The sequence below is a fragment of the Leptodactylus fuscus genome, chromosome 4 (assembly GCF_031893055.1).
Source record: "Leptodactylus fuscus isolate aLepFus1 chromosome 4, aLepFus1.hap2, whole genome shotgun sequence".
Taxonomy (NCBI): domain Eukaryota; kingdom Metazoa; phylum Chordata; class Amphibia; order Anura; family Leptodactylidae; genus Leptodactylus; species Leptodactylus fuscus.
Genome location: NC_134268.1, coordinates 188,263,784 through 188,280,481, shown reverse-complemented (window position 1 = coordinate 188,280,481; position 16,698 = coordinate 188,263,784). Strand labels below are relative to the sequence as shown.

The 16,698-nt window shown below is 43.9% G+C and overlaps 1 protein-coding gene across 8 annotated transcripts in view; it reads left to right on the top strand.

The window, feature by feature from the left end:
• Positions 1–16,698, top strand: part of KMT2C (lysine methyltransferase 2C) — a 161,790-nt gene that overhangs the window by 58,145 nt on the left and 86,947 nt on the right. For all 8 annotated transcript variants that reach the window (XM_075271513.1, XM_075271509.1, XM_075271512.1 and 5 more), the window contains exons 4-6: positions 3,255–3,440; positions 12,311–12,456; positions 14,119–14,228. In XM_075271513.1, the coding sequence (XP_075127614.1) occupies positions 3,255–3,440; positions 12,311–12,456; positions 14,119–14,228 (442 nt within the window). The remainder of the gene's footprint in view (positions 1–3,254; positions 3,441–12,310; positions 12,457–14,118; positions 14,229–16,698) is intronic.

The window sequence follows — 16,698 nt, the reverse complement described above, 5'->3', positions numbered from 1 at the left end:
CTAACTCTGACTCCACAGCTTCATAGTTCTGCCAAAAAACCAGCTGAAATCGGCAAGTTTTTGCCATTCCTCATAGTCCCTTCCAATTGAGCAGCTACTCCACCACGACTGCTGGGACCTGCACGGCCGATCTTAGTACTATGGGATGTTTCTCCGTTCCGTCTCCCACTAAACTGACTCTCTTACAAGATCTTGATAATCCGCCATTACACTGTATGTTGGGAAGATGAAATCTCTCCAGCCGGTTACGTGATTTCCCCCAGTACAGGGCCCGATAGCCCCTACAAGCATGCAGGTTTGAGATGTGCACCGAGCCCCCTCCCCAGGCATGTCTCTTGTTTGTCCTGGTGAGACTGCAGTCTGCCCCCACCCCCAATTAGTAGCATTCATGGCTTGGCACTGGCTGCGAGCAGGAGAGTGACATTTTCTATGCTTCACTTCACTCTTTGCCTCCTTTATTACTGCAATAGAGAATTGATGGACTGGATTATAAAATAAGAACTGCAGTACGGAGGAAGAAATGGCAGCCACACGGAGACGTTTCTAAATGTCGTGACCTCTAGAAAAGCTGATTGAATAGCGTAACCACCATGACACTCACCACAGGTTTGGCAAGGAACTTTCCCAGATTCCTGAATGGCAAGTCCCTGTACTTGACCTGAAACCAGTTGGTGGAGGACACAGGGCACCTCTTTGTTATCAGACTGTCTACCACAGCCTGCCCGTGTGGGACCTGTAATGGCTCATATATATATATATATATATATATATATATATATATATATATATATATATATATATATATATATATACACTTTTTGTTTAGTGAGTAGAGTAAACAGAAATTCGTTGTTTCCAAATATGGACATAAAGTGTATTTCTTGCCCCCTTGCACACAAATATGATCCTTAGCACAGCTACTGCTTCAGCTAGCTCATCCACAGGGGTCTCTGGTGTCAGACTACTCTCCCCCACCCCGGTCCTTAGTTGATGATATATCTTATGTATAAGTCACCAATTTAAAAGTCCTTGAAACCCCTTTGAAGGGATTGTGCAGGACTTCAAAAACATGGCTGATCTTCTCAGGAAGTGACATCATGTATGCTGGTCACATGGCCATGCTGCAACTCAGGCTCAACACCATTCATTTCAATAGGACGGAGATATGGCATGGCATGTGACCAATGAATAGGGGCTCGCTTCATGAAAAGACGAAGGCAGCCATTTTTTTGAAGTCCTGTACAAACTCTTTAGTTAGAGATGGATCACAGTGACCAGCTGATTTCCTATAGTTAGACCCCCACCAGACTCTTGCCTGCTCATGTCCCTCATTTTTTCCAAAATTAGAGAGCTGTAGAATTACACGGGGAACACTAAACCTGCAAATAATGATTAAAGATTTTTTGCTTGATCCCAACACAACCAAGATTTGCGCTCCCACTGTTTTGGCTGGTGGCTGGCTCAATGAAGGGTGAGCATAGCAATATTTTACTTTACAGCAGACAGGACTGCAGAATGACTCCTGCTCCAGCTGGTTGTCTTACAGCCAGAAAGAATACAATTAGGTTGAAAGGGGACGTTGCTGAGCTTCTGAGACACACAGAAGATTTATATATGTGTAGTATAATTGTAATAGACATCATAATAGGAGCACGGGAAAGGAGGAGATTAAATTTTAATAGTACACTTTCCTTTAAGGGAATGGTTGTCTGTGTCACCGTGTAGGAGTAAGAATCTCTACTTGTTAATGGTGAGGGGGCTGAGGGGGTTCTTCGTATCGGGGCTGTGGAGTCAGTAGTCCAAACCTCCGGCTCTGCCCCTGGGTCTTTCATAAATGGCTGACGGCCAGTGTCAGTCCGAAGCAGTAAATCTCCTCTAATTTGCCTTAAAATCTACTCTATGAAAAGTAAATATGTAGCAGAGTAACCATTTAATTATACAATAATAATCATTGATTCATATAACGAAAAATAACCATTTTGATGCTGGAATTGGTAACGTTTTTTTCAAACTCCACCCAAAATTGACTACACAGCCTTGCTCAGTACGTCCCTATAAACCATATGGAAAGAGTAGAGATCCTGCACATATTACCAACTAGCCTCTGTCCGCGACTTCGTCTGCGGGTTGTTGGCGTCGATGATCCGCCTATATTCAGCAAATTGCTGCTGTCCATGGTTTGCCCACTCCAGCATTTTGGCAGCTTTTAAGCTGTCCTGCTGCTGAACTTGTTCCTCACACCGCGCTTGTGGTTGTTCCGGCATCTCAGCAGCTTGCTGGGACACCATATTAATGAGCGTGTTCTTGACGTTGATGATCCGAATGCTCTGGCGTTTCGGCAGCTCTCAAGTTGGCCTGCAGCTGAACATGTTTCTTGCACTGTGCCTGGGATTGTTCCGGCATCTCAGCACCTCGCTGGAACATCATATAATGAGCGTGTTGTTGGTGTTGAGGCCTGCTCCGGCGTTTTGGCAGCTGTCAAGCTGGCCTGCCGCTGAACTTGGTTCTTGCACTGTGCCCATGATTGTTCTGGCATTTTGTTGTTGGTGTCGATGATCCCTCTCAGCTGCGCTTGAGGAGAACTCTGTGACTTCTGGCTACCTTCATAGCTCTCGTTGTTTGCGACAAATTAGATTTTCTTTTTCCAGGCATGTTAAAAATTGGCAAATTGCCAATTTGGATTAAAGGTGTTTGCCCATGTTTGTCAGCACTGGAGCAGATCAGATAATATGTAAAGGTGTTGATACACTGAGGGTTAAGTGTGTTTACACAGAGAGATAACAGCCCTGGCTGACATAAGGTGCTGCTAAGAGCAGTGTAATATAGTATGTGAACCTAAAATCATAACAGTCATGAAGCCATGTCATTTATCGGGATAAAAAGCCTATATTTTAATCGAGGTTACAATCTATCGGTGTGCCAAATTTTATTCAAATCCGTTCAGCCGTTTTTGTGTGATTGAGGAACAAACATCCAAACACACAAATTATTAGTAAGCTAGGATGTGGCCAGCAGTGTAAATGCTATGTATGCTGTGGTCATGTCCTTATGGGCGTATTGGCATATCATAGTTTCTTGAGAAAGGTGGACTGAAATGTTGCACGTATGGTCCCTATTTTCATACATTTGGAGTGCGACCTGGAAAATAGTGCAAAATAAATACCAGGCTTGAGAAACCAGAATGTAGTGTTGCTTTTTATCTGCATGTCCCTTGTCTAAATTTTTTTTCCTTTTTATTTTTTTCCCCATTTTAGTGAACAACTTTGCGCTTTATGTTATTGCGGGGAACGGAGTCTTTTGGGGCAAGGTGAATTAAAACAGTTTAATCCAACTCCTGACTTTCTCCTTCCATGGAAAACACTGACTGAGAACAAAGACCCCAATGGCAGCACTGGCACCTGTAAATCCACCGGAAAGTCAGCAAAGCGAGGGCAGCAAAAGTGAGTATTCACTGTTTACCTATATTTTATTTGGGTGTCCTTTATATTCTATGTCTTTAAGAAGGTAAACCTAAGATGGTTACAGAAAATCTTTAAGACTCTGCAAATGTTTTTTAATTCTACTTCTAAAATGTCTACAAATTTCCCTTTGAAGACATATTGGTGGTTTACTGGTCCAAAACCCCTTGAAGAGATTCTTTTAAATTTTGCAGTATATTTTGTTATCTTTCTCTTTATCTTTGTGTCATTGACTCTAAGGCTAAGGCCCTTTTTTTCAGCTAAAGCCTGGAATGGATTGAGCAGAAAGCGAAGTAGAAGTCTTTTATATATCTTCCATTCCTCTTGTGGCCATTCTTGGCTGTGGCTCAAAAAACAGCTACAAAATCTGCAAAAAAAAAAAAAAAAAAAAAAAGCTGCGTTTCCGCAATGTGCGACCTCTGCCTAAGACAGTAGTTTGGGAATATGCTCCATGGAATCGACTGCAGAAATCCAAAGCTGACCCTCTGATTTCTGCAGATTTACTTTTTTTTTTTTTTCTAGTTTTTTTTGCATTATTATGGATGCATATAATTTGCCAGAGCCTCTTATCTGCTCTTTTAACAGAATTTAGCAATATGATGTACAACATAGTCATGGCTATAGGAGCTGAGTCCTTGACGTCTATGGGAGAGTTTTCTAGACGCGCTCTGTACAGGGAAAGCGAGTAGATAAGAGTGCAGTGATGGGTGTTAATCTATAGAGCTGTTATCTTCTGTTGTAATCCTATCTGTGATATAAATAAGGTGACTGCTGCAAAGAGACCTCTACAGAATTGTCAACAGTCAGTCCATTATTAGGTTCACCCTCGCGTCAGGGTATCTGTTCTTCTTGTGTCTGAGGACCAGAACAACGGACCAACACATCTCTAAAATTTACAGACCTTGAAGACGACCTGATTCTGGGTCAGGGTTTCGTGCGTAGCAGAGCAGCTACCTCGCCGCGATCTATTGAAAGTCATCCCTTGAACCAAGTTTTTGAAAAAGAAAAAAAAAAAAACATAAGTTGGCTAAGTTTTTGCAAGCCTTTTTTAGTCCTGCAATTTTAGACAGATTGTGTGATTTTGTATAGGTGGCGACAAAAATAAAATTATATAGAACTAGGTTTAACATAAAAACTTTGTTTAAAAAAATAAAATAAAATAATTTTCCAGTTCTAGACGGTTTGTGCATGGACTTGGTTGGCGTCGGTTTGCTCACGGTGTCTGGTTACACGTAGATTGTCTTCGCTTGCCGGCGTCCTCGTCTTTAATGTACTTTGCTCAGCTTTTCAAGCAAATAACAATCCACTTGGCAGACTTTAATTATCAAAACGTATAGTCTTCATTTTGACGGAAAATAAAACCTCCAGCCGAGTTTAGTTAATCTGATGTGATGGTAATTGAAAAACGTGAAGGGGCAGATTTGTCAGCGTTTCCCCGCTGAGATGTAGTTACCACAGAGTCACAAAGTGGATTTTCACCAGTTTATGATGGTAAGAAATGACTTGGCCATACAATGTTGTGTCTTAGCGGTAGGACGTCCTCATTTCTGGTAGTTGTATGCCGGTCATGGCCTAGGATCGCCGCGCTCCCATTTGCTCCTGTTATTTTCTGTCGTATACCGGTTATATTAAGCTCTTACTAGAGAATGGAAAGCTGGCTGCAGGACAGTAATAGGCTTGGAGAGAAGATTTGGCTGCATTGTGAATTGCAAATGGATTTCTGACAGCACGGAGAGTAAAAATATAACTTTTTTTTTTTTTTTTCTTTTAGTTGTGGCTTATTTTTGTGTGTTGTTTTTTTTCTGCTAAAAGTAGCACCTGAACTCCACACAGATCAGCTTCTGGGTTCTAATAGATCGATAACAATATACAAGTCATAGGTAGGAGTGGGGCTGCAATTCCCCAGAATCACCACTATGCAGTGGATGGAGCTGTTGCATCGCTCACATTACTTCAGTAGTAGCGGCGCTGCACTCTCATCCCATCCAATGGCAGCTACTGCAACAGCTGATCTGTGTGGGGTCCAGGTGATCAGACGCCTACCCTGTGCATAGGTTATCAGTATGAAAAAATGATTTGGGCAAAAATAACCTCTTTAAAGACACAGACACTTACTTTCCTTCAAAGTGTCACCAAAAATGACTGATATTTTTAAACAAAGTTGTTTTTTTTATGTTTCCTATTTCACAATCTTTTAGAGATAAGTATTCAATCCTTCAATTTTCATTCTGGTAGCTGAGCCTAATAATAGACTGATGCTTCCTAATATTCTGTTTGGATAGCAGGCTATAATACAATAGATGATAATGATAAGGTCAACACTGTGTTTAGGACTAACTGACCTATAACCCCTGGGTAACTGTGGTCGTCCTAATTAATTAGGCTGAGTGCCAGGCGGTGAAGAAGTCACACCAATCTATATGTTGGTATTTGTTCCTCTCTCAGCTAAGATATGTGTGCCGACACACTTTTATTTAAGACCACGGGGGTTAAATAGTAGCAGAGAAAGTAAGAGGGATGGCAACAGCGTAAGTTTTCATACTCATTCCTGATTGGTATGATACATCTCAATCAAACAGAAAAAGTTTAAGCTGTGCCATATATAACCAGCTACTCCCGGTCCTGCGTGGTAACCTTGGGGAGCTGTCTTCTGGCTGCAAGCCAAGTACTTGTTTTTCTTGCACCCATCCTGAATGCAGGTGCCAACTTATCATATAACATTATACCAGTTTCAAGCATAAGCAACTATATGTAGCATTCAGCTCTTAAGGATAACAATGTTTTTCATACATGACATGATTATAACCTTCACATTAACATGTCTATAGACCAGATCAGTGAGCCATCATTGCATCCACTACTGACTACAGATGATGTCTCAGCTTTTCTACTCCCCCTCCTTTCACAGAACATGCCTAGAATATGCTCCCATAGACCTCAATGAGTCTTCTCTAGACCATTGCTGCCTCTGTGCTTAAAGGGGTTGTCCCATCACAAGGATCCTATCTAGACTGCTTGTTAATGTGGATGTAAGACTTTTCCTAAATACATTGCTTCAGCAAAACTGCTTTGTTTGTCCACTATCTTACTTTATTCAATTCTTTGTGGCCACAGCCCTGACTTAGCTGCTCATGAGTCAAGTGATGCATCTGCTGCTCTCAGGGGGGAGGGAGGAGGGGCTAAGTGCAGGGAGCAAGCCTGTGTTTCTATCTATTCCTGTGTCTACACCACGTGACCTAGATCCTGCACTCAGATAGAGGAGAGGAGCTGCTTTCATTTCTTCTGTTCTCCCAGTTATCAGGCTAGCTAATTCAATTGTGTTCATTATGGCAGAGACAGGCAGTCTCTGTATGTAACACAGAATGGAGTTGCTGCTGCCTGTACTTCATAGTCCAATATGGGTGGGCGGAGCTACACACAAATTTGGGGGTGGAGCTAAATGGCAGGTTGCATGTGAAACCCCGCCCACCAAATGATGCAAGCAACCAGGAAGAAAGAAGATTTTACAGCAGTAAAGACTGATGAGTGTGTGAGGTGGGAATACCCCTTTAAGATTGCTGTAAAAAATATTGAGAGATTTTGTTATTGCAGCAGAAGAAAAATTCAGGCAAGACTGCTGCCCCCATTATCGTGTACAGAAAATACTATTGGAAAATAAAAATGGGTAAAAAAAAGTGATGTATTTCACGATCTGGTTTTAATAGGTAAAGCCAAATGGAGCCCCATTCCCTTTCAGGTTCCCTCTCGGCGGTGCGGGTAGTGCGGCGTGCTGTTTGGGTCAGGTTTGTTGAGACAGAGACTCTTTTGATGACTTTGTCTTGCCATATGCGGCCTGTATTCTTCAGCGTTGCCCTGTATTTTTCATGTCTGGTGTCGGCTGATGTATTTCGCCTCTGGCGTTCTTGGATATGAAGAATTGGAATATGAATGTGAAGTGTATTGCGGCCCCAGCTTAGTTGTGGGGTGATGAGGGTGTAAGATGCCTGGGGTTGGTTATTGATGTCTCCATGCCGTCTGCAGTCAGATGCTGCTACTATACGTCTATACAGTTTTCCATATCCTGCGTGGCGGTAATATACACACACTCGCTGCGTTGTGCCTTTGTATGTAAATACTCATTTTCACAGCAGAAAATGAAGTAAGTGGCGCTTATGTTTCTAAGCTGACTGAAAAGGGCAAAAGTACAAAGTGGAATTGCTGTGTGATTTAGTCATTATAGGAGGGGGAGGTTGTAGGACCCTGCGGTTTGTTTTACCTGCCTGCTGCAGCTATACCCCGCGACTACTTTCGAACTTTACCAACACGACACATCACTATATGTTATATATGTCTTCTGGCTTCAGTAGCTATTATATACCCGCTTATATTGCATTACACCGTTATCACATGACTTTATATAGTACTGTCTGGGACTGTGAGATATACTTAAAGGGAGTCTGTCACTAGAACCCAACATCTAACCAACCCCACAGATTAGCTAGGGTCAACGGAATCCACGTGTATTCCCCTTGTGATTCTCTGACTCGGTTGTTGAGATAGAGAGGTTTTTTTTTCTCTTCAGTATGTAAATGAGCTCTTTAGAGCAATGGCAACGCCCTCGTTACTCCGAAGAGCTTATTTACATGTCAATAACAGCGACATCTCTGACACAGAAGGCGCCAGGTTATGGAGATAATGTCACTCCTTAAGGAGAGAGAACCTTTGCAGACGTATGGAGTCTTACGAAGCCATTTTCACTCCACTGGGGGATTATTGGAAAAATATGCAAATCTGTTTTCCAAGATGTAAATAGGAGTACAGTACCTCTGTTTGCTGCCCTCTAGGGGTAGCCCTCTTATACATCATGCATGACTTTTTCAACAAGCCTATTGCTTTGATGTGAGGATTTGCCAAACCAATAGATCTATTCCAAAAAGAACAGAATCCCAGCTGTGATACAGAAGGCGCCAGGTCACAAGGGGACTCAGACGACCCTTACCAATCTATCTGCGGGGCTCTGTTCTGGTGACTCCCTTTATAAGGGTATTCTCATCTCAACACTTATGGCATAACATTTATATGTCCAATCTTGAGAATGGCGGTCCCCTGACTCCCCATTTCATGGCTGTAGAGGAGGGAGCGTTGACCATTCACGTATGACTCTCTCCACTTACTTGCCTCAAAAATAGCCAAGCAAGGCAGTCACTGCCATATTCAGTGCTCCCTCCCATACAATAATGCCCATTCTCAACATAAGTGCAGCTCCTGCTCATACCCGCAACCTATTGGATGTTTATGGCATATCTTATAAATGTCCAGATGTGAATACCCCTTTATATTCTGACATTTAAATGGAAAGTTGTCCCTAAACATGCAGCATGTCCTGTATAGAATTGGGGTTTACGACCCCAGCCCTAGTAATGTCAGTCCCATACGACTCTCCATTAAAATTGACTGGACTCCTTTATGATGGCTTTGCCATTAAAGGGGTTGTCCAGGAAGTGGAGGCTGGGGGAGGTATAAAATAAACAGCTAAAGCGTACTCCCCTTTCCCTGGTTCTCTGTTGTCAGTCGCCGTTGACCATGAAGTCTAACCATTCAGGAGCACCAGTATTTCCTGCGGAGGAATCGGTGAGATCGGTCACATACATGACTGGTTCCCTGCCGGTGACTGCTGAGGGCGCTGTTTGGTCTTAGTGGTTACATATGACTCAGGACTTCTGGTATTGATGTATTGGCACGGATCCAACCGGACGCCAATGGCAGACACATGAATATTAGAGATGAGTGAACACTGTTCAGATCAGCTATTCCGAACAGCACGCTCCCATAGAAATAAATGGAAGCACCTGGCACGTATACTTTGCCGGCGGCCGGTCGCCGTGCCAGGTGCTTCCATTCATTTCTATGGGAGCGTGCTGTTCGGAGCGGCTGATCCGAACAGTGTTCGCTCATCTCTAATGAATATACTTTATTTTTTAATTCTAAACCTCATCCATGTGGGTAACTCCAATTCCTGGACCAACCCTTTACACAAAGGCTAGTACTTCTGGCCTCTCTGTGCTTGCAGCAGTAGGGTGTTCTGGGGGTTTAGGGGCCCAAACCTGTTGACCGCTCCCTTTCAGAGGAGTGTTTAGTTTCATCCTAACCAAGGGCGTATTAAGATTTGAGACCATATAAAAGGGGAGGGTGACTGATATCCTTGGTCAGGTAATTGCAGTATAGACCTTTTCCATTCATTTCATAGGATTCTCCATCCCTATAAGTTTTTGTGAATCCGGTGTATCCAGACAGGATGTGGAAACACAAATCTCTACAGCTGACTTTGTTGTAGATCCAGATGGAAGTCCACATGTATTTCATACAGGGATTTCAGCCTATCCACTACAAAGGGTAAAATCTGCAAGTCTGTGAAGAATCGACGTGCCGCGGCTGCAAAAGAACGTGAGAGCGAAAATGGACATGGTGTGAATTTTAGTGCAGGGACTCCATGTGACCATGCCCCTGTGCCCCGGATCACTTGTAACCATCGAATAACACAGAGATATTAGCTGACATTGTATTAGCGTGTGTCTTGTATTAGACAGTGCCTGAAGCGCCGGCTGATCTCTGGTGCCACCAGCACACCGCCACCACCACCGTGGCGCTTTTTACTGCTTTTGTTCCATACCCACCATGTAATTACACCGCGCTCATGGAAAGTATAGCAATGACTTTCTGTATTATTGTCCTCGCCAGCGAGCCATCTGTGCCTTATTGTCCTCTTTACTGTGACGTACCTGTCATTACATTTTTCTCTCTATCCTTTATTACTAGTAATAAAATCCTGCTCTAGTTTAGCTGTTGGATTTCCTTGCGTTGCTCACCATGGTTTCGGCTTAAATGTGAGCTCGGAGGCCCTGGCACGTTTTGGGAATGAGCGCTTTCTGCGGCCGCCTCTCATCCCGAGAGCTTCCTGGAGCCTCTCTGAAAAGAGCCAAATTGATTTATCTTGGAACAGCTCTAGTGTCCCCGTGTGCCGCTGATGTCATCTCTCCGAGCTCGGCCGTGGACAGTGGCCAAGACACAGCACTGAGCCTCTGTTGTGCGGCACACATCGGATTGGCGGGCACAGCTGGCACAGAGCCAGGGTCATGATCAGAAGGGAAGTAGAAGACAACAATTACAAAGACGAGAGCGTCTCAGACATTGTCCTATATGGAACACCTATTTTTTGTTTGGCTTTACCTTTTCGCTGCCGGGACCGTCTGAGCACAGTAATTGGTTTCTTTTGAGACGTCGGTGCCCTTATTTTTTCCTTACCATTGATCACTACTCTTATAATCGATCACCAATGAATAATATCCCAAAGCTCCCTGTGAAAACCGCTTGTGTCAATATTTTTTTCCCCTCCTTTGTTTCCTTGCTTGGTAATCTCCCTGGAGTTACCGCAGCAATTAGCTGGTAATTATCACATGTGCCCGTAAAATACCCGGGAATTCTCCGTGCCAGGGGAAATGGCATTCCTGCCCAATTTGTGCATATAGTCCACTGCATGCCACATCTGCTGCTAACTAACCGATTGGGGAATTGTCATGTTTTTCAGCTTGCAAGAAATGATGGAAATGGTGTTGATGGGGGGGGGGGGGGGGGTTACTTCATCCCGTGGTGCCCTGGTATATAATAGTTAGGGTATTTCGGGATGGCATCCCTCATACTTTGTTTTTCCTCTGATCGGTGTGACAAGATGACCGTTCTTTTCCCGCCTTCTTTACACATGCACTCTAGGAAAAGCTGTGGTCAGTCACCTTCCATGGCCGCTTCTTTTCTGGCAGATATCGGGGGAAAGAAATTTTGGGCTTTTGGATTCTAAGATGTCTGATCTCCGTTCAGCTGCCCATAGTTGCAAAGTTGAGGCACCCCATACATGTTAGATGGTCAACTGGCCAAAAAAATTGACTAGTTTAGTTGATATTAATGTGTGTAGCCAATTTAACCCCTTCTTGGCATTCACCATAATAGTACAGTGGATGTTTCGAGATTAAACCTGGAGCTTACCATACATATTACTGACCCTACCTTCTTGACCGCTTGTATACACATCGCTCAATGACATCTATGGTATCCGTCACCATGCGGCTCCCCTCTGATCCGTCGGTCACATGGTCTGCCACTAGAGGCCCTAGATCAGCTCAGCCATCATGGGCACCCCTTAAATGTATGCGCCTCAGTTACAGGCGAAATCCAAATTGACAAACTGCCATTTTACAGGTTCAAAAATTGACTGAAAAGTGATCGTAATGACAATCCTCATCGAGGTATCAATAAAAACAACAACGGTGTAAATCCAGACGTAGGAATATAGAAAAATTACTGGTGTCAGAATATGGCAATTTTTTATTTTTTTTATTTTCAATGAAAGATTTAGATTTTTGTGAGGGTGTTACTATATAATGAATGATATAACTTTGCTATCACTGTAGTTATACTGTCTTACAGGATGAAGGGAACATCAGTTTGGCTGGACAGTGATCTGTAAGGGTCAGTGCAAACTGAATCCGCCTCAAAATTGGCCTCCAAAAAAAGCCTCCCAACAGAGTTCTACAGTATTTGGAGGCTGATTTTAAGGTGGATTCAGCGTCAAACTCAGCGCCAAAAAACTGTGTGCTCTGACCTAAATATGCTGAACCGACACTGTGCAGAATACAGCGCACTGTCAGCTTTCTAGTGGTATCTACCATCGCCGGTGTCAGAGGACACGAAAGCAGCAGCATTAATAGAAAAATAGGACATTAGTGATCCGAATTTTCATTTTCTTGGTAATGTCTTCAGGACTATGACTCTGTGTTACTGAGCGGTGCAGTATGGTTACCTCTGTCTCTTCTATTTTCCAGAGTAAAATCCCCATTACACAATGTCACGTATACAAGTGTAAGCACCCAGACAGCATCTGACGAACAGGGCAGCAAATTCTGGGATGAACTGTCCCAAGTTGGCCTTCCTGATGATACCCTTATCCAGTTCTTGTTTGAGCCAACAGGTAAGATTACTACTACCTATTATAGCCCATCAAACTGAGTGTGGTGTCTGATCTACAGGCCGGAGGCTATAGAGCTGGAGGATCTGACCAGATTTCTAAGGACTAGTTCACACGGGGCACGGGACCGCATATTTTGGTCCTACTTTGATGCGGGAAGCCTCGTCAGAATAGGACTAAAATGCGCATCACGGCTTCCGACAGTCGCGGCTTCCCTCTCTGGATTAGGCCCAAATGAATGGGCTTAGTCCAGAGCGTGCTGCCGCGAGGCGGACGCCAGGGCTGAATCAGCTGTGGAATCCGCCTGAAGAAAGGGCAGCTCGTTTCTTTTTTCCGTGAGCCGGAACCTACTGCTCAGGGAAAAAAGGAAGCTATCGGTCTGCATAGACCTCTATTGTGAGAGGGTGGATTATGACGTGGATTCAGAACGAAAATCCACCCCCTCTTGCCCTGTGCGAACGAGCCCTAAATGTCTTGCAGGAAAATATTATGTATTTAGTAACTTATTTTGCATCTCTGCTAATTCTGAGCTCTTTGTCCAGTTGCTGACCAGCTGTGCACACTGATGCAGTCTAGGATATCAGTCACTGACTAGCACCACCGCCTGAACTCCTAAGCACAGGCAGAACAGAGATTTTCCAGGACTTGCATATCGATGACCTGTCCGTAGGATGCGTCAACAATATTTGATCATAGAAATCTGAAATCTGGGACCCCTTCAGATTGGCTGTTTGAAGAAAGGGCGATATTCACAAATGTTGTGGCCTCTTCTCTGTGCTAATGGTGTCACATTCATCGGTCATGGAGTACAGCAGCAGCTCAGTCCCATCAAAGGGAATGGGGCTGGGATGCTATACCACTGATATTCAGTGAAAAGGCCGGGGCATTCACACCAATGCTGCAGCCACTCCACCCAGCTATTCTGTTGGGATCCCAGATGTCGGGCCCCACCGATCAGACAATGATATCCCTTGTCCTGAAAATCTCCCCTTAAAGGAACACTTAACCAGGAAATGAAAGCTAATATGGCAGCCCTATGGAAATCCAGCAGGGAACAATAGTGGTAACTGCCTGCAGGGCTGCTCCATCTTCAGTCCAAACTGATAAAGGGGTGAGGCCTAATGCCCTTTTTTATGTAGATTGTGAGCCCCATATAGGGATCACAATGTAGATTTTTTTTCTTCCTATCAGTATGTCTTTGTAGAATGGGAGGAAATCCACACAAACACGGGGAGAACATACAAACTCCTTGCAGATGTTGTTCCTGGTGGGATTTAAACCCAGGACTCCAGCGCTGCAAAGCTGCAGTGCTAACCATTGGGCCACCATGTTGCCCCAGCCTAATGCCCATTTGTCCACAGTGTCCACTTGTTCTGTAGACGATCACATGGCTATGAGGGGGAGGGGAAAAGGACATGGCTGAGCTTCTGGGAGACAGAGATTTGGTATTTTTCTATGCATTTTGTGGGTTTCTTGTTCCTGTACTGGAGTTATACTCTTCTCTCAGTTTGCTCAGCCCCTCCTTCTCCATAACTCGATGCTGATGGATGGGATGACATTTTGTTGGTGACAGTTTCCCTTTAAGCGCTTGTATTACTCCCTTCTGATCCCCTGTGTGACTTGTTCTCCGCAGAGATACATGTCTAATAATCTTTTCTCCCGCAGGTCATTGCTGGGCTCATCAGCGCTGTGCAGAATGGTCACCGGGCGTGCACCCCTCTGAAGATCAGGGTCTGGTCAACGTGGACAAAGCAGTCATCTCAGGGAGCACAGACGTGAGTATCTGCTGGATGACAGCCATTACCTTGTCGGCTCTTTACAGATACTAGTATCACTTTTTTGTTACTTTTTATTAGAAGATACTGAATTTATTAACCCGCGCTCTTCCTCCTCTTTTATCTGAATGTAACATCTTTTTCCTACTAAAGTTGTGGTTATATATCTATGGGTGTGAACTCAGCCATTGCTATAATGAAGGAAGTAGATGGGGAAGATTTAGGCGAACGGATAGTGGTGGTTAAGGCTCCCTCATATTGTTTGTGTTCTGTTTATACCCAGAGATGAAGCCTCTGCTGATTTTATCTTTTAAAGGGTCTTCTTTTAGGCAACATTTTACAGCATATCCACCTCTGGCACCTGCACCTCTTTCCAGAACAGGAGTTCCCGGACCTCCATTCTGGAGACAGGTGCAGGGAACCGCCATTGTGGAGATAAGATATGTGATGTATCCATGTGTAAGATTTGAATAACCCCACCAGGGGATCCCCCTTGTAGATTGTAGTTTCCTAAAAAACCAAGGATGCAATGTCACTTCTTCTTCCTCCCTGCTGTATGGCTATTACAAGGTGCCCCTTGAGTTTGGTTGACCTCTATTGATTTCAGCAGAAGCTGCTACACAACAGCACTGCATTTCATGTTGCTTTTAGCACTGGCTAATAGATCAAGGGTTCTTATATATTTGGTGGATTTTGCTTCTGCAGTCATTGAATTCACTTAAATTAGCTGCGGTGTAGCACCCATGTCAGATCCTAAGTCTTTGCGTGTATGTATCTTGTTAAACTGTGCAATATATAATATCAATTGCAATATAAAATAAGTGGTACTCCCCTCACCACCCCCACTGTTCCCTTTCCAATGCTTCTTCCTTCCTCCATCAGTCTCTACTTCCTGGTCCTCTGTGACACACTAGGAATGACTGGTCAGCCAATCAGTAGTTGTAGTGGTGACCCGTCTCATCAGTGATTGGCTGAGCTCATTTCCTGTGTGTCAAGAGGAACCAGTAAGGCCCCGTTCACACGGGGATTCGGCGGTGCATATTCTGTTGCGGCTTCTGCGACGGGTTGCCAGTGCAGTGCACGGCAAATGAATGGCCCTAGTCCGGAGGGTGCTGTCACGAGGCGGACGTGAGCGGCAAAAAGAGCACTAGCGGTTTTCATAGACCTCTATTGTGAGGGGGCGGATTATGACGTGGATTCAGCGCCAAAATCCGCCCCCTGTTGTCCCGCGTGAACGGGGCCTAAGTGGAGACCAGCAGGGAATCTAGGAAGCATGAAATGTCTGTGGAAGGGAAACATTCCGGAGACCATTGCTGCTTTATTTATTGGTTTATATAATGCAATTACGACCCTTTTAGAAATGGCAAAAAAAAAAAAAATACGTGGAAGATATTTCACTAAATGTGTAATCTTGTAAATTTTAATCAAGATAATGAACACCAGTGTTTGTAGATTAACTGGACAATTCCTAGCATTTCCCCAGCCTGTATGGCAAGCTCTTGATTGCAGTATATATGATATATGTATATTATATACTACACTATGTATAGACAGTCCTACCCCTGTGTTGCCCGAGCTGCGCTTTGGTTCAGTGGAAAAGAACTTTACTGTTGTGCCTGAGCTGTCAATCATTTTGGTGAGGAGAGAAGCTGCTGGTCTGGTGGGAGATGGCCGCTTACTGTTTCCTCTCCTTGTAACTTCTTCTGACAGCTGGAGGTTAAGTTAGATCTTCGGCAAAGTCCAGTGTTGTGCTTCCATCTTCTCTAGGCCTTGTGCTGCTCTGCCCCACCTCTTCACCTCCGTGCCTCTTCTTCCGTACTAAAGTATACTCCAGTCCCTAAACTCCTCTTCTCCTTTCCAGGCTCTCTTTTCAATAATACATTTCCTCAGGTCCGGTGTCTCTCCACCTCCATTGCACGCTCCATGCTTTGCTCCATCCCAGCGCTGCTGCTGCCTCCTTCTTTTCATTTTTTTTTTTCTTCCCCTCCCCCCATTTTTGTGGGTGCTGCAAGTATATTTAACAGTCACGGGTCAGATAAACAGCTTATGAGAACGTGAGGGGAATGACTTTCTTTTAATACAGTTTTTAGAAAAATCTTTTCCATTACGCGGTTTAATTTTATTCGTTTTGAATTTTGAAGTCCTATAGATGAGGCTACAGGAGAAACTGCAGAAAAAGTCGCCGTACCCGGAGCATGCTGCATTTTATTTTTATTTATTTATTTTTTTAATAAAAGGTCACAAACCTCAAATTAAGATTACATTAAGATAACATTTCTGTGCATGTGAACTTTTCACTTATTTACTATAGATTCCTTAATACCATCTGACAGTTGGAATCGCCATTGAAATGAACAGGGATCGGAGAAAAACCCATTTAGGGCGGGTTCACACCTGTGCCTGGTCTCCGCTTTGCAGGTTTCAGTCTTCTGCCTAAGAAACTGTACAGGAGACGGAAACTGGCAGTCTG